The following is a 19,995-nucleotide window of genomic DNA, read 5'->3' as shown; positions in this document are numbered from 1 at the left end:
CCCTCTCTGTAACACAGTCAGTGAAGGAAAACAGCAGAGCACGAAATCAAATCCCTGGCTCTGTAACAGTGAAGGACTCAGAAGGGGGAGGGGAGAGAGGCCAGAGGGCAGGGACACACACACTCCCACATGCACACAGAAGAAAACATTGCTAGCCCCCGTTTCATTTGCATCAGAAACGGGGCTTTTTTACTAGTTTTCTAGATAAATGCAAGTTTTATTTTCAAGAACTCAATCCAACATTAAGAGAATTTCTTTTCACCAAATGTTGTATACTTTTGAATAAATGGCTTTTAAGAAAAATATATACTTAACAGGCTGTCACCTCTTCAATTGGAAAATACGATAAACAAGTGCCTAATTTTATTTTTAAACAGGCACAGAGGAAGGCAGCAGTAGATGACGCTGAGAGGCAGAAGAAGGAGGAAATCAGAGCACTTCAAGAACAGCTGGCTGCATTAAAGATTCAGACAGAAGTTCAGACTGGGAAGGTGTGAGACGAACTGTGCACTTACATATGAAACTCTACATTCAACACGTACTCTTGCCTATACCTCCAACTACGGCTTCCCATTTTAGCCCTAGTATACCACAGATTGCTGGAAGCTTATTGTAGCCACCCGTGTCTGTCTTATATTTCAGGCACTTTTGCTCTTCGGCAACTGAATGTGTGCCTATACTACCAGTAATAGAATGAAGTCCTTCCTACAGCTTTATGGGACAATAACTATCCGCTGCATATGTGGTGTATTGCACATTGATATTTGACTCTGGAATTTAATGCTAAATTATTAATACAGCATTGCTAAGCTCCTGTTGCTTTTGCCTTGTCTCTCCTTCTGTTTGTTCATGCATGGATTTGCCTGAAATGTTGTTGACAAACCATGCTAAATTTAAGTCAGATCTGTGCAGAGAAAGAGCCTCCAGTTAGCTGTCTCAGGAGGACAATTCTAGGAAAACTGTAGAAGTGGAGGAGTGGCCTAGTGGTTAGGGTGGTGGACTTTGGTCCTGAGGAACTGAGTTCAATTCCCACTTCAGGCACAGGCAGCTCCTTGTGACTCTGGGCAAGTTACTTAACCCTCCATTGCCCCAGGTACAAATAAGTACCTGTATACAATATGTAAGCCGCATTGAGCCTGCCATGAGTGGGAAAGTGCGGGGTACAAATGTAATAAATATAAATGTATCTCCTCTACGAAGCTGAAAGTATACACTTCCAGTCCCGCTTCTATTTTCAAATACATTCCTCAAAATTTTGGCAAATGCATGTTAATAGTCACTTTTTAAATTCTTGTTTGGGGTTTTTCCCATTACAGATGCAGAAAAAAACAGCTATGGAAGAATCTGAAAAGCAGAAGAAAGAGGAGACCAGAGCTCTTCATGAACAGCTGGCCACATTAAAGGAAAACCAGGCAGAGGGTCCCGTAGGGAAGGTTTAGACTGGTTTTTAATTACACTCTTAACTTGAACACACAGCAACTTTGCACCGAGTACTTTACTCAGAGTCTTTCCTTCTACCTTTTTCTTTATCCTCTGCACTTTTTGGAATGTTACAAGTTTATTTCTGGCTTATACTAATTCTTGAAATGTAGAAAATGGTTGTCAAAGCAACTTACACATCTAAAAAGTTCTTTACCTGTGTTAATTGACTGAAAGTTTGTGCATACTTTTTAGTTCCATGAGGGGTACTTCCAAGGGTATGTATGTATAGGTTTGGGAAGGAAAATAACATTTGTAGATTACTTTTTTTTTTTTTTTTTTTTTTTTTAAATCTTCACACTTTTCCCAGCAAATTTCTACTTGCAGGAAATGTAGGCACCAGTTACCGTTTTCTTACATCTTCTTCCCGTTTCATCCAGCCATCATGACTAGTGGTTAACCAGTGCCCTAAGCCTGGTCACTAGGTAGCACTATTATGCAGTAGCTAGGAAGCCCTCACCTTGGAGGCTGCTAACAATACTTGGTCCTTTTTTTTTCTCAATCATTTTATGGGCAAAAATACACCTCTGTTCAGCTGTCACTGCTAAAATCCACCTTCTACTAATCCTCAGCACAGGCAACAGATCCCATCTTCAGATTTCTCTCTCCCACTCTCATTTTACACAAGCCATCTGCCTTTCACAGGGATTGAATAACGTAGTGACTTGCAACTATGAGAGGCACACAAATTTATTCAAACTGTCACAACACAAACACTAACTGGAATTTACCACACTGAATTTCTCTTCTCTTCTTTTTTTTTTTTTTTAAACAAAGGAGAAAGAAGCAGATGGACAGAAATCAAAATTTGGTAAGCAGACCAGCTGCAAATCCTGTTGTAATTTTTCTGATGTTAATGACATTTAAGTGGTATAACTCTCCTCTTCATTCCCTTCCTGAATCGCTCCCCAGCTTTTGTTCCAGTGGGACCTTGCCAACAGCCTACTATACCGAAACTCACCCACCATAGTCATGTCTACATTACACCATCTCTGGGGGAAAAAGTGATTAAAGTCACCCGAAACCAAAAAAAATGAGCTTTTAATGAATTCTGTTAGAGCAAACAGTTTGTAATAAAACAGTTAAAACCCCATTCTAGTGAAAAGAAGTTAAAAAGAAAAGTTCTAGAAGTTCAAACATGTAACTTTTTCAGACTGCTTATGGATAATCGGCCATTCTCAACATTTTGGATCTTCTGCGTTGTGTCACCTTTTCTCAGAGATGGTCACATATTGTAAACCACTTTGATATACCACCAACCACATCTGAGTTGAAATGTGAACTCTCCAAATTGGCACATATAGGCATAGATCTTGATGCACGGATGCTGGATTGGTAGAGTTGGGAATTCCTGCAAGATTTGCTGGACGTGGCTAACCAACTATGTGTCAAGTAATACAGCAGCATTAGTCGGAGCAACAAGTGGGAGAATCGAGCTGGGATGACTTTGATAACAGAATATTTCTATTTGGTAACAGGGCCGTTTTCTGGCATCCAACCTCCCTAACTATTCCTTGTCATCTTTCATGGTGCTCCCCATCAGTCATGCTTGTTCCCATGATGACCTAGGATTTGTTACAAAACAGGTCATGTGATTCTCATTATAGGAACAAGACGTTCTGTTCCTTTGATAGAGGGTCACATGATGCCGAGTTAAAAAGCAGACTTTGGTGAGAACAGCTCCTAGGCTTCGAGGGTAACATCTGTCTCCTTTATCGGCATTTACCCACCTGAAGTATCTTTACTGTTTTGGGAAGCTGTCTGAACCTCCGAGGGGTGCTTTTATGATATTTACTGTAAACCACCTTGAGTGAATCCCTTCAAAAAGGTGGTAAATAAATCCTAATAAATAAATTTATCAGCACAGATGGCGTCTAAAATCCCACAAAGGGACCGGGATTGAATGTAGACTGGCGACACCAAGATGGCAGATGAAAAGACTGCTGGACCTGCCTCTATTAGTTCCGTGTGGGTCGCCGAAATAGCAACGGAGGTCAAGGAGGCTTTGCTGTCTCCTATTGAATCTCAGCTTCTGTAGATTTACACAAAGCTTGGTTCCGTGGACGGGCAGCTAGAGCTCAATATCAACAGCATTTCTCTGATGTCAAGGACAAACTTCCTCAGCAGGAAGCTCGGCAACTTCACTTGCAATCTAAATTGAACAAACTGGAGGAAAAGGTGGATGATTTGGAGAACCACTTTCAGCGGTGTAATCTTCAGCTGATTGGAATCCCCAAGGCCATTAAAGATTCGGCGTTGCGGAGGTTCTTTGAGTACAGGCTGTCGCAGGAACTGAAGCTGACCACTGCAGCAGGCCTTTTAAGGATTAAGTGGACTCATCAACTAGGCACAGTTAAATCATCTGACAACCATCCCTGCACGATTATTCTGAAAGTTTTGAACTATGATCACAAACAGGAGATTCTCCAGACTATCCAATTGCTGGGCTCTCTACGTTTTTGTATCCCGCTAAGCTTTGGGTCCATCGTGTGGGTCTTTTCTCTCAGGCAGCTAAAGCTCTTTCAATTTGCTGAAAAGCTGCCGGAACCAACTGGCTGACGCTAGTCCTTACTGCATATTTGGCTATTCTCTATATGATTGGAAATCTGGGATAGTTTGAGCCAGAGTCTCTCTGGAGCCTTCACCCCTTGGAGGGAGGCCTATTTACGCTTCCACTGATGAGATGATTATTCTTTTTTTTTGGTTGGGGGGGGGGGGGGGGTACTGATGCTGCCCTTATATGATTCCCAACATAGACATGGTTGCATATTTCTCTGATTTTGCTTATATTGAAGGCTTGGAGATTTTTTTTTTTTCTCTTCGCCTACCTTATTTTAACATATGACTCTGAACTGTGTTGTATATTTGTGCTTTATTCGTTAGGTGGGAATTATAGTTTACAGAGTTTATGTTCTTTTCTGAGGAGGTGAGGAACAGGAGGAGTTGTTTCTCACATTGATCTTCACCCACGTGGTAGGGCGGTTAGTACTTCTTTTTGGGAGGAGATGGTACTGGGTGGGGTGGGAGGGAAGGGCGGTTTATTTTGTGTTTTTTCTTTTTGGCTAGTTTGTGCACTGGAGTTTTTTTCTTGTTTTCTTTTTTGTTTGTAATGCTTTTAATGGGGGTCCAATTGATGCATTTTGGTTCTTTTTTTCACATGCTTGGGAGCTTAGAGAGTCCGCTGGCTGGGACAGTCCTCACGCTCTTATTTATTCTTGAGTTTTTACAGGATACAGATGGTTGACTCTTGAGTCCTAAATTATCTTCTTGGAACGTAGGAGGGGTGACATCTCCTATTAAACGTCAGAAGATTTTGCAGTGCTTGAATAGGAAACGGGTGGACATTGCTATGCTGCAAAAGACACATCTCTCCTCACCGGAACATCAGAAATTTCAGAAATGGTGGGTGGGCTGTCTTGTAGAGTCTCCTGCTGTTTGGAGGAGGGCTGGAGTCCTTATTTTGTTTTGGATGTCCAGATAAATTTGGTGGCTTAGGATCCGGAGGGCCACTTTGTCTTGGGCAAAGTATCTTTTAAACATTCTCTAATATGTAATGTGTATGCGCCCAACACTTATGATGACTTTTCTTTGCTAGATTGCTTGATGTTGTGCTCCCGTATGTGAACGATAATATTATTCTAGGTGGCGATTTTAATATCGTATGACTGTGATGAAACAGGGGACTTATGTGTGTGATTTCTTAAGTGAATGTACGACATATTTGTTCCCCAGTGCATTTCTCTTGTTTGACCAGCAGATGGTGACTGTCTTTTTTTTTTTTTTTTTTTAATGTTTGTAAGGCTGTTTTTCCTTCTAGAAATACCTCTGCTCTATTGGCTAAGTGGAAGGCGGATTTGCAGAGGTCTTTGGTCTCTGTTGATATCAGTAGACTGGTTGATAGGATTCCAACTCTGGTTGTAGCAGCACATCTGCGTGAATGCCAATTTAGGTTACTTTTATCAGGCCTTTATCTCTCAAACACAATTTTTATTATGGGTGGCATTGACATAAAATATAATCAGCAGCTTAGTTCCTTTTTTCACACCTTTTGGGTGTGTCCCAAGATTCAAAATTTTTTTTGGTCCAAGGTAGTCCATTATTTAGAATGCTTTTTGTGGTCCCCGATACCATTATCAGCAATGGGTCTTGTGTTGGCTAAATGTGAAATATTTTTGTTGCAAAGTGAGGGTGGTCATCTACTTATTTTCAAGGCATCCCTTTTGGGTAAAGAGATTATTTTAAAGGTTTGGACTGTTCCTCACCCTCCTTCGTTTTGGAATTGGTGTAACTGTTTTCACCATATTATGTTGATTGAGAAACAGAGGGTGGGAGTGTCCTTAAAACGTAAAAAGCAGTGTGGGGTTCTTAATATACATTCCTTTTTTTCTCAGATCCTGCAGTCTGATTTTGAATATTTTGTCATTTTGAATTAAAAAATTATTTTTGTCTGTTTTTGTAGGGGTGTGGATGGTTTGATGTAGGGGGTGTTGACTTCATTTTGGGAAAGATGTTTTGTCTTTCAGGGGGGCTATCAGACACAAAGTTCCTCTTCATTCTTACTTGATTGATGTATCAATGTTCCCAGTTCTGCTTGACTTGTTTTGTTGTTTCTTGTTTGTTTGTTTGTTTATTGACTATACTAATAAACAGATTTAAACATACCTAGCGAGTTGATGACTATGTTGATGCAGTTTGGCATCAGTTGTATCCTTTCTTTGGCCTTTTTTTAAACTTTGTATGTGCCTCTCCCCTTTTTTTGAACTGAAACTAGGAAGCACAGTTTTTGTTTATTGATGGGTTATTTATTTTGTTCATGAATGATCATGTCTGGCTGGTTGATTTAAAACATGGTGTTCTGGTCCCAGCATAACAGCTATACTAATGAAATCCCTCATTTGTGAGTAGGCTTTTTTCTGATGTACGATTTTTATTGGGTTTCATTTGCAACCTTTTTTCTCTTTGAATGAACTGTCATCTCTGTTTTTAAGTACATTGAATTGTTGTCACCAGTATTTGATTGGTTTATTTACAGATCTATAAGCTGCAATCCCAGCACAAAGCTGTCCAATACAGTGTACAGGAAAATCAATAAAACAGTTCATACGGTCAATCATGCATCAGATCTACAATTACACAAACAACCAGAACTTCAGCAGTTTCCTGAACTGCAAATTATAAGATTTATGTCTGATTTCACAGAGTAGTCTGTTTGAAAGAACAGATACTAACACAGGAAAATGCTCTAGATTGGTAGATAACATTTCCAGTGTGTTCAAAAGATGGAATCAGCAGTAAAAGCCTGTGATTGGACCTTAGCTGTCATCTTGGAACATACCAGAAAAGCTTATCTCTTGGCATATGAAATATCAAAGATAAGATCCTTGTGCAAGGAGGGAGCTTACGTATGATGTCCACTTGCTCGTTACCTCTCATCTTGACTATTGCAACCTTCTTCTCGCTGGCCTCCCGCTTAGCCATCTATCCCCCCTTCAATCTGTCCAAAATTCCGCCGCACGTCTTATCTACCGTGTGAACCGATACTCTCATATCACCCCTCTCCTCAAGTCGCTTCACTGGCTCCGGATCCGTTACCGTATACAGTTCAAGCTTCTCCTATTGACCTTCAAGTGCACTCAATCTGCAGCCCCCCATTACCTCTCCCCGTATGTTCCCACCCGTAACTTCCGCTCTCAGGACAAATCACTCCTATCTGTACCCTTCTCCACCACCGCTAACTCTAGACTCCACCCCTTCTGCCTCGCATCACCTTATGCCTGGAACAGACTTCCCGAGCCCATACGCCATGCGCCCTCCCTGCCCATTTTCAAGTCCTTACTCAAAGCCCATCTCTTCTCCCTTGCTTTTGGCGCCTAACCACCTTCCCCATTCATGATACCTACACTGACTACATAGTTTGTAACCTTTAGATTGTAAGCTCTCTTGAGCAGGGACTGTCCTTCCCCATGTTTAAACTTGTACAGCACTGCATAACCCTGGCAGCGCTATAGAAATGCTAAGTAGTAGTAGTAGATGTGTGTGAGGTAATTCTGCTACTCCATTCTATGTTGGTAAGGCTTTTAGGCTTCAACTTTCAAGAAGGGTAAGTGGTAAAGTTAAAGCTAGTTCGGTGGAGAGAAACATAAATGCTTAGAGACCTAGCTAGTATGACCTATGAAGATAAGTTGAAGGGTATGAATTTATTTGGCCTGGGAATCAAAAACTGAAGGGGACATGATATTAATACTGTAAATGCATAAAGGGGGGATTACAGTGGAGATAATGACTAGTTCTCTTATCCCCACTGAGGAAAGAACAAGGAATGGGCTTAAATTATGGCACAGGAAATTTGGAGAGTTTGTGGTTTTTCAAAAATTATTTTGGAATTTAAGATAAGTACTTTGGACTTTTTAATTTTAAATATTGTTTTTCAATTTAAATTGGAGGTTTTTTTTCTTGCTTGTTTTGGGGACACTTTATTCAGTTTTGGATGGTTTCAATTTATTTCACTATCACACACGCACACGGAATAGGTGCACTCGAGCATGTATCTAGGCACCAAATGCTAGAGCATTAAATTATATTGTGCAGAATTCTTGTTGTCCTAGTAAGCTTCAGACGTTGGTAGCGTCAAAGCTTAGATAACTGAGAGTCACCCCTTCCACACAATATTATTATTATTTTGTTTACCATCCTTTTTCTTACATTGTGAAATAAAGATACAGCATAGGGGCAAAAGGGTGATCTGAAGTGTGGCACTTCACCTCAGATTACCCAATACACCATCAAGCCCCCTCCCCTGACCCCACAAAAATGACCCTGGTGGTTCACCCCTCCCCACTCAGCTCTAAATGTTGGAAGGTAGGAGCAATACCCACTCACTTCTGTGTCCTGTGTTTCCATCTTCCAAAATGGCAGCTTCTGACCCCCTAGTGCTAGGGGGCAGTCTGTGAAAGAAGGTGAGGTTTCCCACGCCCCTACTCAAAGAATGCCTAGTTAGCTGGAAATTTTCTAAATGTATGTATTTATAAATGCCTAAAAACAAAGCCCCGATTATAATACACTGGGCATCGTCTTTCATAATTAGACTTTGTTTTGCATAGTTGATTACCATTTTAAGTACAAAAATATTTAAAAACCTATCTTGTTTTTAATGTGTTCTGTTGTTTTTGTTTAGGCGGAAAGGCAACAACCATCGCTTCACCCTTAGAAAATGCAGACGATCAGTCTTCAGTTACAAATTACTTAGATAAGTAAGCATATTCCACTTTTTTTCTTCTATCTGTTGCCTTCCAAATGTAAAACATTCACACATGCAAGAGTTGTTGTTTTTTTTAATGTACAAATTCAGCTTAAGTCACTCATGGGCTGCTGGTAAGTTTGCTATATGAACCTAGTGCCATGAGTGCTGTTTCTTATAATTTTTTTTGTTACATTTGTACCCCGCGCTTTCCCACTCATGGCAGGCTCAATGCGGCTTACATGGGGCAATGGAGGGTTAAGTGACTTGCCCAGAGACACAAGGAGCTGCCTGTGCCTGAGGTGGGAATCGAACTCAGTTCCTCAGTTCCCCAGGACCAAAGTCCACCACCCTAACCACTAGGCCACTCCTCCACTCATAATAAATGTTCTCTTGCGTTTAGCATGCACCATCAATATACATAATACTCTCCACATTTGTGCGGAACTGCAGAGACAACACAAGGGTTCTGCAAAACAAACAAGATGTATAAAATAATTACAATACTACAAGATTGTAGGTTCTATTATAGTGCTTCATGGAAAGAGCTAATGGTGATCCAGGAGTGCTTGCGACATAGATATGTAATCTGCCTATGAATTGGAAAGAAACCAGAGTCTTTCTAATGGATAGTAAGAAAAACAGAAATGTTAATAGAAAACTTGATGCAGATTTTTAGTGGAATTTAGTCTAATTTAGCAAAGGTATTCCATCATTCTCCTCTGGTGAGGAAAATACCCTTTATAAATTCACTAGTGAATATAGACACATACATGGAATGATGAACTTTATAGGAACGTAGTAGGATCTCACATGTGATCTTTGTGGTAGGCCTACTTTCTTCACTTTTACGTTGTCCTTAGAATGATCGTCATACTCATAAAAGTCAGTCTTTCTGCTTGGCTCAATGTGTTGCCAGAATGATGTGGTCAGATAGCCTTCTGCATGTAAGTCAATCCATGCCAAGTCACATGTAGAGAGGCTGGCTTACAGCTGGATGTAATGCACTTCCCCCCACCCCCGCAACCCACAGTTGCACAAGAAATGTATAATAATTCCTGACTGGTTGGAATCCCTAAGTAGAGTTGAAATTTATATTGTTGGCAGTTTGAAAGGATTAGTAAAAAGAGAGATTATAAATTGCAGATATTTAGAAAATTTCCTTCCTTAAATTCTCTTACCAAGAGGAGGAAAAAGTTCTCTAGGAGCATGTTATCAGTTTTGTTTTTTAAAATAGTGTATCTTTACATGCTGTTGCAGTGATGGTGCCAGCTACTGGCGGTAGGTTTGTTTATAATCTGCCAGTTCTGCATTGTGTGGCGATTCCCCAATTTCCACTTGCTGGATTCTAGTGCAGTTTCTCCCCATAATGCAATAGGACTGTTCTGGAGTGCCACACTAATGGGAGAGTGTAACTGGTCCCAGTACTAGTATGAGGTGCAATATAGCTAAAAATAAAAATATACTTGGGGGAGGGGGCAAAAGGGTAAAGAATTTCATTGCTCAAGCTGACTTTTTGTTTCATATTTGAGTGAAGCAGAAAAGTGATAAAATATGGAAACCAATTTTTAAAAAAAGTGTAGCATCTATATGGTAAGTGTGACAGAACAGTGTGTATTGCCTTTATTAAACCATGAAGTGCATTTCTCTAGTTTAGCCAGCAGGCGGTGCATGTTTTCTGTTAAAGCTGTTATATAAAAGTGAATGCCCTCTTTTACCTGCTACTGTAGATTCAGTGAAGAAGTGAACCTACAGTACTGTGAGCAGTATACTTTTAAAACTTGTTGACTAGGCTCTGATTGGCCTGGATTTTGAAATTACCCAGCAGTTGCTGACTGTTGCTTCAGTCTTGACCCGGGAGAAAAGAGAGACAGATCTTTTTTCTGAGGCTTGGTGAATTATATGTCCTGATCTTCCCAGGTCCCAGGTGCTGTTTAGACATTATACAAATGTTTAGTTAGTGTTATAATTGATCCATATTTCAGTTACCTGTTATTGTTTGCTGATTGCACTATTTTGTTCCACTGTTCGATTTTTAAAAGACTGTGAACAATATTTAGTTTATTGCTTCTCTGTCTGGACTGATAAAGAATCCTGGTGGTTTGTGTGTTGGGTCTGTGAGTTCTTTCTGGGAACTGTGGGACCACTGGGAGTGTGGCGCCAGTAACCTAGAAATCATTGGGGATAATTTGAGAGCGGGAGACTCACCCAGAGGTGGTGGTGACCCAGTTGGTGGGAGGAGGGTGCTAGTGTAGAGCACAAGGTGCAGGTGGACCTAAACTGTGCTGGGGATAGATCCTCTAAGTGGCCGTGGGGTAGCTAGGTATTTTGTGACACCAAGTTATGGATTTTATTTATGTTTGTTCTCCCTTTTTCTGTAGATTATGTATCTTTTGTGGAGAAAGAGATGAATCTTTCACTGAGGAGGGTTTGGACCTTCACTACTGGAAGCACTGTCCTATGTTAAAAAGATGTGAACATTGTAAGCAGGTAAGCCATTGTACCAAAGCCTAGAAAGAAGCTTAATTCATTTGGTTGGACTGTAAGTAATTTGATAACTTTTATAAGTGTAGCTTCTCTCATGGGTACAGAAGACTCTTGATTTCAGAGCCAATCCTACAGACTTCTAAACATGGATTCTTTAAAAGGGGGAGAGCGTTGGCCACTTAGAGCTTCAAGACTTATTGCTAAGACACAGTTGTGGTGTTGGAAAATAGACTCTGCTGAAATACATTTCTTCAGAGCAAAATAATTGAATGGTACGTTTCAGTATCAGCTTCATAGCATTACATATACAAGGGCAGAACAGACTTTATGATCCTTTCTTCCATCCGAAAGTCAGCTTTTTATTTTGTGGCCCCCAAGTTTTGGAACGATCTCCCTCCGGATATTCATTCAGAAGCTTCCTTTATTAAGTTTAAATCTTTAAAACGTTTTTTTTTTTTTTTTTTTCCAACGTCCTTTTGACATCTTACCAGGTTTCTCTCTGTCAGTCCTGGGATCATTGAGAAACTCCCAGTGCACTCTATTTGTTTACTTATTACTCTTTTAAAGCTTAGTTGCATGTTCTTTACTATCATTTTGCTGGCATTCTTTTCTATTTGTTGTTTATTTTTTATTGACTGTAAACAGCTATGATCCTCTTGCTAAAAAGTGCAGTATATCAAATATTTTAATAAACAAACTTCTCAGACAACCTCATTTCCTTTCTGTGGATTTTTACTAGGTTCTCTAATTTCCCAGGGACCAGGTTTTTGTTTTGTTTTTTTTATTTTACCTATCTTGCTAAGTGGTTCAAAAATAAGATATAGCAGTAGAGTGGGAGGATACAGTCTGATATACTGCACATCAACATGAGCTCTAACTCTGGCTCTGGGAAAAAAAAAAGGGAAAGTTGCTAGTAACACAGCAAATACTGCTTTTAATACCTTCTGTTTAATTTTTGTTAGTCCTGTTTTCAGTTTAACCATTGAATCTCATTCTCTGGTTAGGGCAAAAGACAAACTGAACTAGCATTGTCCCAACCTAGTAAAACCAGGTAGTTGGTCCAAATGATGTTTGGCAAAGGTGAAAAACAGTCATCTTGGAAAACACAAGGTAAATGGCATTGGCCCCTCCGGGTGGCTTCTGAAATTCTTTGAGAGGTCAGAACCACTCTCAACCATTACTAATCCGTTCAGAACGCTGCTGCACGTCTTATATTCCGCCAGAACCGATATACTCATATCACCCCTCTCCTCAAGTCACTTCATTGGCTTCCGATCAAATATCGCATACAATTCAAGCTCCTCCTCCTTACCTACAAATGCACTCAGTCTGCGGCTCCTCACTACCTCTCCACCCTCATCTCCCCCTATGTTCCCGCCCGTAACCTCCACTCACAGGACAAAGCCCTTCTCTCAGTACCCTTCTCCACCACTGCCAACTCCAGGCTCCGCTCATTCTGCCTTGCCTCACCCTATGCCTGGAACAATCTTCCTTTACCCATACGCCTTGCCCCCTCCCTACCCATCTTCAAATCTCTGCTTAAAACTCACCTCTTTAATGCTGCCTTCGGCACCTAACCGCTTGAGAAATATAGAATCCCCCAATCTATCCACCCTATCAGATTAATTCGTCCTCTAGATTGTACACTTGTCTTTAGATTGTTCTCTTGTCTTTTAGATTGTAAGCTCTTTGAGCAGGGACTGTCCTTCTATGTTTAAATTGTACAGCGCTGCGTAACCCTAGTAGCGCTTTAGAAATGTTAGTTAGTAGTAGTAGTAGTAGAATAGTATTTCAGTTGGTACCATCGTCAATGAATATGGACTGTCCCTACAGAAACAAACATCCTGTTGTCCAGGAAATCTAGACTGTTCTAATTTGATTGACTGCACTTTTTGCCCTTTAGATTGTAAGCTCCTTTGAGCAGGGACCGTCCTTCTTTGTTAAATTGTACAGCGCTGCGTAACCCTGGTAGCGCTTTAGAAATGTTAAGTAGTAGTAGTGGTGGAAGCACACAAGTGTATTTTTGAGTCTGCATGAGTGTAGACTTAGGAAAAAGCCTACTTGCTTTAGAGTGGGACTGTTGAGTTGTGTGCTAGAATAAAGATGGAGCTATCAGGGCCACCAGTCATAAAGCAAAGACTGAGTGGTAGTATATTGCTCCTACATTTTGCAAATGCTTGTCATACACTGCAAAGATACAGTATACTGATTTCAAAGTGACTTCTCTACGTAAAAAGCATTTTACCTACATGATGGGCTGTCTGAAAATTGTGCCTTAAAATTATTTTGTTAAAGAGTTCATGGACTTTTCACCATTTCTGGAGGCCTATTTGGTTCAGGGGTGGATAAATATGCATGTAAATCTCATTTTTAGTGTTACATAAGTACTTCTATCAGGCAAACCTCTACCTGCAGGAAAAAAACAAGTTCAAGTGACTGTCTTTACTTTTTATCAATGGCAATTTTCAAAGAAAAAATCTTTAGCATCCTTACCAGACCAATTCAGAATTTATGGACTGTGTACTTCAGCCAGCACATAGAGACAGAGACCAAAGACCCGTGGGCTGTGCCGTTATAAGGGCACAATTCAGCATATTTCTATCTCGCCATTAGATGATGATAATGGACAGACCATGCAACTTCTAGACTAGTCTCTGAGGGGAACTTCTGGTCCAGTTAGAGAACCGGAAACCATCTCAGGAAAGGGGTGCTCCGTTCTCTTAGAAAAAAAAATTGTCTGGAGCTAGGTATTTCTTTTCTGCATTGGTTTGTGAGTACAGGGAGTCCCTATATCTGAACTGTGGAGATGGTTTTTCTTCTTACTGGTAGTTCACAGAGGTGCTCAGATAAATGATGGTAATTTTTCAAACTTGCAGCAGTGTCTCTGACAAGTTCCTAGAGTGAAAGTCCATAGTCTGCTATTGTTACAGACATGGGGGAGCAACTGCTTGCCCTGGGAGTAGTAGCATGGAGTGTTGCCACGATTTGGGTTTCTGCCGGGTACTTGTGACCTGGCTTGTCCACTGTTAGAAACAGGATACTGGGATAGATGGGACCATTGGTCTGACCCAGTATGGCTACTCTTATGTTCTTATGTAACCAGGTGCACAAGGTACTTGGTCTCAAACAGAAGTATCCTAGTCAATCAACCATTTGTAACTCGGAGCAGTTTGTCTAGAACTCCAACCCTTACACTAGATAGTGAAGAGCAAAGCTTTCAGAGTATTCTCCGATAATATGATGCAGTAGACTACATAAACAAGGAGGAACCAGACGTGCAGCTGTAGTGAAGGAAGTGGGACTGGTGGCGATCTTGGGTGGAACATAACCTTCTAAACCTTGTCACAGCATATATTGCTGGAGTTCAAAACACCCAAGCAGTTTTCTCAACAAACAAACCTTAGATTTAGGAGAGTGGTAATTGTCTCCTGAAGTATTCCTTCTAGGCAAGCCGGTGATGGATCCTATGGCAACAAGTCAATGCCAGGTTGCCACTTTATTAGAGCAGAGAGAAAAATATTGAATCCAGGGGCCTGGATGCACTTCTACAACCCTTGCCGTGGAGCTAGCTTCTCTCTTTCCACTTATTCCAGTGATAGGTTGGATTCTTCAAAGGATCAGTTACCACTCTAAACAGTCATTCTAGAAGCTCTGGAGTGGCACAGGAGTCCTTGGTTTATGGATCTCGTATAGCTCAAGATAGATCAGCCTCTCCTTCTTCCCAAAGGAGGGAACTACTTCTTTAAGGTCCATGTAATGAAACTAGGTTTCTAAGCCTGAAAACTATTATGAAGTGTATTTCTCCTAATTGGCCAGCAGATGGCGCTTGTTTTTGAGTTTTAAAGCTGTTGCACAAAAAGACTTTCTGTTTTCCAGTTTAAGCTTATGGAAAGGCAATCTGCAGTACCATTGGGCAGCTGATTTCCAAATCTAGCCTGAAGGTACTCAGTTTTCCCCAGTCTCAGCCAGGGAGTGGAGAGAGAAAGATCTCTTTACTTGGGGCCCTTTGAGCAGCTATATTTCCTGAACTCTTCAGGTAGCGCTATAGAAATGCTAAGTAGTAGTAGTAGTAACAAATGCTAGATAGTTTTAATGTTCCTCCTTGTTTTGGTTATCTGTTATTGCTTGCTGTACCTTTTCCATCTGATTTTTCAAACGTTCATTGTTCAAATTTTTCATGATAATAAATAAATTCAGTTTATTAGCTCTGATGTTTGGACTGACTACTACTACTACTTAGCATTTCTATAGCACTGCCAGGGTTACGCAGCGCTGTACAAGAATCCTAGTGTCTGTGTGCTTGGTCTGTGGGTGCTTTCTGAGAACTGTGGGACCCCCTGGAGTATGGCCTAGTGTCCTAGAAATCACCCGGGGAATAACCTGAGAGTGGGAGACCAGCCAGTCAGTGGGAGGAGGGTGTTGGTATAGAGCACGTGCCCAGGTTCATGTGGGCCTGAGCAGTGTTTGTGGCTGCAAGGTTAACCCCAGGTGGGTGCTAGGCGTTTCAGAACAGTCCATGGAAGATCTGACTCCCTTTTGTTTTACGGCTTGGCTCTTGAGAGGTCACATTTTAAGGCATAAAGGCTGTTCAGAAGAAGTCATTACTACAAGCTTGGATATTTCCCACATCCACAGCATATGCTAGAATTTGGAGAATTTTTGAATCCTGGTGCTCTGGTCAAGCATTGTTTCCTTTTACTGCCTCCATTGCTAGCATTTTAGCTGTTCTTCAGGATATTCTTTGAAGAGGCTTTGCCCTTTTTTTTTCTCTGAAAGTGCAGGTGGCTGTTTTAGGGGACATTTCAACAATACCTCTTTGGCAACACATCTGGATGTGATTCGGTTTCTTAAAGGAGTAGCCTGAGTCTCCATATGCTCAGCTTGTCCTGAGTGGAATTTAAACTTGGTTCTTGAGGTTTTGGAACTTCCTCCATATGTGCCTCTTAAGAGAGCAAAGTTAAAAGGCCTTACTTGTAAGACAGTATTCTTATTGGTGATTTTCTTCTGTGTGCAGAATTTCTGAATTTCAGGCTTTGTTGTGCAAAGATCCTTTCCCACTGAGGCGGGAGTTTCTATTATGACAGTTCCTTTTTTTCTTCCTAAAGCAGTGTCTTCCTCAAGCAAATCGAGTTCTGCTTCTCAAGCAAATCGAGTTCTGCTTCTACCTTCCTTCCGTTGAGAAGGTTGCAGGGAAGACTTCAAAATGTTTCTTTTATTAGATATCCAGAAAGCCCTCCTCGGATACCTTGAAGTAATTATTGATTTTCAGAAGACAGGCAGGTTATTAGTCCTTTTTGGCAGGCCAAAGAAGGGTGAAGTGGCCTCTAAAGTTACTATTGCTCGCTGGCTTAGAGTTGATTTTCTTCAGCCTATATTTAAAGGGAAGAAACTTCCAATAAATTTGAAGGCGCATTTCACAAGAGGAGTGCTAGCGCAGAAGATTTCTGCCCAGGATGCTATCTTCTCATGATATTTGTAGAACAGTGACATGATCATCTCTGTATACCTTTGCAAAACATTACAGGCTTGTTGTAGCTACTAGGTCAGGTGTAGCGGAAGTTCTTAAAGTGGGAATTTTACAGTTGCACCCTTCTTAAGAATTACTTTGCCACATCTCACAAATTCTGGACTGGTCTGGTAAGGATGCTAAGGAAAGAGAAATTATGCTTACTTATTTTCTTTCCTTTAGTCCTACCAGATCAGTCCAGAAACCCTTCTAGTTTTTATATATGTATCCAGATGCTACAGTTCATTGCTGTTATCAGAAGATGAGTCACTTGTTCTAGTTTTTACCAAATGAGGTTTCTTCTCGTCTTGCTATTTAGAAATAACCATTCTTACTCATTTTATCTACAGAAGAAAGGGAAAGTACCCTATTCACCACTGCTTTGCTATTCGAAATACTGATGACCTCAGGCTGCCTAGTGCCTGTGAGTCTTTGGTCTCTTTCTCCATCTGCTTTCTGACAGGTGCAACCCACAAGTTCTAGACTGGTCTGTTAAGCCTAAAAGAGAGAAAATTAACAAGTAACCATTGTTGTTTTGAGAATTAGTGCAAAGGCAGCAGGTTAAAAAATAAATAAATAAAAGTACAAATAATTTGAAAATTGCCTCCATCATTTACTTTGTAATGCTTCCTTATCAGATTTAGGTTATCAGTACAAAAATTTCACCTATAGTGCAACAAGAATAAATGAATATTCGGTAAGAAGAATATGCCTCTGCTGTAGTAAGATATTTATTCATAGAGGATTTGATGTACGTTTGTCCTTGAGTTCACCAGAAGTTTAGTTGATGGTCATAGATGAGCATAGTGGAGTGGAGGAGTGGCCTAGTGGTTAGGGTGGTGGACCTAAGGAACTGAGTTCGATTCCCACTTCAGGCACAGGCAGCTCCTTGTGACTCTGGGCAAGTCACTTAACCCTCCATTGCCCCATGTAAGCCGCATTGAGCCTGCCATGAGTGGGAAAGCGCAGGGTACAAATGTAACAAAAATAAAATAGATACTATTGGAGATTCTACATGGAATGTTGCTACTAGTGGAAATTCTACATGGAATGTTGCTATTCCACTAGCAACATTCCATGTAGAAGCCTGCGCGGCCACATTGGTGATCTGCAAGGGCCGACTTCTACATGGAATGTTGCTAGTGGAATAGCAACATTCCATGTAGAATCTCAAATAATAGCAACAGTGGAGGAGTGGCCTAGTGGTTAGGGTGGTGGACTTTGGTCCTGGGGAACTGAGGAACTGAGTTCGATTCCCACCTCAGGCACAGGCAGCTCCTTGTGACTCTGGGCAAGTCACTTAACCCTCCATTGCCCCATGTAAGCCGCATTGAGCCTGCCATGAGTGGGAAAGCGCGGGGCACAAATGTAACAAACAAAAAAAAAAAAAGGTAAAGCAGGTTCTGAAACATCTGGCTCTCATGCTGTCATGAAAAGTTTCTGAGAGGAACAAGATCTTTACATGATTTTGAGCATTTGATGCCATTACTGGATTTCTGTCTAAACAGCTTTCTGTTCCGTTAGGTTAGCACCCCTTCTGTTTCTTCAGGTTTACTTCATGCATAATTTTGTGATAGTCTTGTCCTTGATTCCATTCTGCATTTTGGAATTGCAGGTGGTGGAGATAGCCAGCTTGACCGAGCACTTGTTGACCGAGTGTGACAGAAAAGATACATTTGGAAAATGTCAGTTCTGCAGTGAGGCTATCCCAAGGGAAGAACTGGCAGAACATGTTAAGGCCAAAACTTGCAATCGTGAGTACACTAGAATAAAGTGGGTTAGAAAGCATGATCTTACTGGAGACCTTTGTCCTTTGTGGGCATAATTCAGTTTTAGTTTGCTGGTAGTTGCCACCTCACCCTGATCAACCTGGAGAAATTGATCTGGGTCCTTGTTTTGCCCTGTTGCATGCCTGGCGATGTAGTTCTACTTTTAACAGGGAAACCAAATACTACAGTGAAGCAAAACTTGGACTCAATAGGCCAGGTTGACCTGGGGGAAAGGGGAGGGGAGCCTCCACATACACGTGATTAATACCACTGTGTTTTGTTTGGGTTTTAAGAGGTTTAGGGGTTTGGTTGGTTTATACCTGCCAGATATGTTAAGCTGTGTGTATAAGCAAAAAAAACCAAAAAGGCACAAAAACTGCTTACTGAATAATACCAACAAACAAAAAAGCAGAAAGGGTTAAGAGATTTATTGGAACAATACCCGACGTGGCCACGTTTCGCCCTCAGGCTTCGTCAGGGGTAAAACTAGTAGGAGTGAATCTAAAAACCTATTCTACTAGAAGAGAGAACACACTTTTAGGAACTGTTTTTAGGAACAATTAAGGAGTGAATAGGTTTTTAGATTCACTCCTACTAGTTTTACCCCTGACGCAGCCTGAGGGCGAAACGTGGCCACGTCGGGTATTGTTCCAATAAATCTCTTAACCCTTTCTGCTTTTTTGTTTGTTGGTAAGGTGTGTGTATATGCATTTTTTTTTTTTAAAGCAGAAGTCTATAATTGGGAATCCTGGGAGCTTGAAACAAATGCACATGGAGAACTGCATGACTGTAGTTTCAGAATAGGTCCACTTTTCATAGTGGGACTGTTGATACATGTGCTAGAATAAAAGCAGAGCTATCAGGGCCACTAGTCCCAGAGCAGAGACTAAGTGGTAGTATATACCTCCTACATTACACATAACACGTCATGTCGAAAATGCCCTTCTGTCCAAATTGAGACGTTTTGCCGAAAAAGTCTGAAAAAAAACATCTAACTCGCAGCCATAATTGAACCAGAAAAACTTCTAAATTTCTGGTTTGTTTATGGTTTTTAGCAGGATGTTTTTGTGCTCAACACGTGCATCTGTAAGTGCCATAATATCTGAAGCTGTCATATAGCCAGGTATCTACTGTCACTGTCGCATCTTTGGGGGAGTGGGAGGGGGTCAGTGACCACTGGGGGATTAAGAGGCGGTCATGCCTTTAATCCTTCTAGTGGTCAGGGCACCTTTTTCTGACTTGGTTGTGACTGACAGGTCCAGATAAAAATATAAGTCTTTTTTGCCCTGGACATTTTTTTTTCTGTTCCATTGTCGCTTAAAAACGTCCAGATTTTAAGGCCGCCCAAGTCTCACCCAAAACAATGTTTCCAACATGTCCCTTTGCAATTTAGATAAACTGCGGAGTAAAACGTTCCAATTCTGAGTTTCAAAAATCGCATCTTAGTTTTTGCAAGAAAACGTCCATGTGCTTCTTTTGAGACGTTTTTCTCTTTTGAAATTGAGCACCATAGTGTC

General features: G+C 40.9%; 1 protein-coding gene and 2 non-coding genes across 5 annotated transcripts in view; all 3 read left to right on the top strand.

The window, feature by feature from the left end:
• CEP104 (centrosomal protein 104) overlaps window positions 1-19,995 on the top strand; it is a 71,535-nt gene that overhangs the window by 41,461 nt on the left and 10,079 nt on the right. For all 3 annotated transcript variants that reach the window (XM_030222082.1, XM_030222083.1, XM_030222084.1), the window contains 6 exons: window positions 378-491; window positions 1,317-1,433; window positions 2,257-2,290; window positions 8,654-8,729; window positions 11,098-11,206; window positions 18,325-18,463. In XM_030222082.1, the coding sequence (XP_030077942.1) occupies window positions 378-491; window positions 1,317-1,433; window positions 2,257-2,290; window positions 8,654-8,729; window positions 11,098-11,206; window positions 18,325-18,463 (589 nt within the window). The remainder of the gene's footprint in view (window positions 1-377; window positions 492-1,316; window positions 1,434-2,256; window positions 2,291-8,653; window positions 8,730-11,097; window positions 11,207-18,324; window positions 18,464-19,995) is intronic.
• Window positions 13,233-13,371, top strand: LOC115456933. Its single transcript, XR_003939958.1, has one exon. It is a non-coding gene; the product is annotated as a small nucleolar RNA U109 (small nucleolar RNA).
• Window positions 19,244-19,393, top strand: LOC115456934. The gene has a single exon (XR_003939959.1). It is a non-coding gene; the product is annotated as a small nucleolar RNA U109 (small nucleolar RNA).

This window comes from Microcaecilia unicolor, chromosome 13 (assembly GCF_901765095.1).
Source record: "Microcaecilia unicolor chromosome 13, aMicUni1.1, whole genome shotgun sequence".
In the NCBI taxonomy this organism is placed as follows: Eukaryota; Metazoa; Chordata; class Amphibia; order Gymnophiona; family Siphonopidae; genus Microcaecilia; species Microcaecilia unicolor.
The sequence above is the reverse complement of the archived record's forward strand: the minus strand, read 5'-3'. Positions and strand labels throughout refer to the sequence as shown.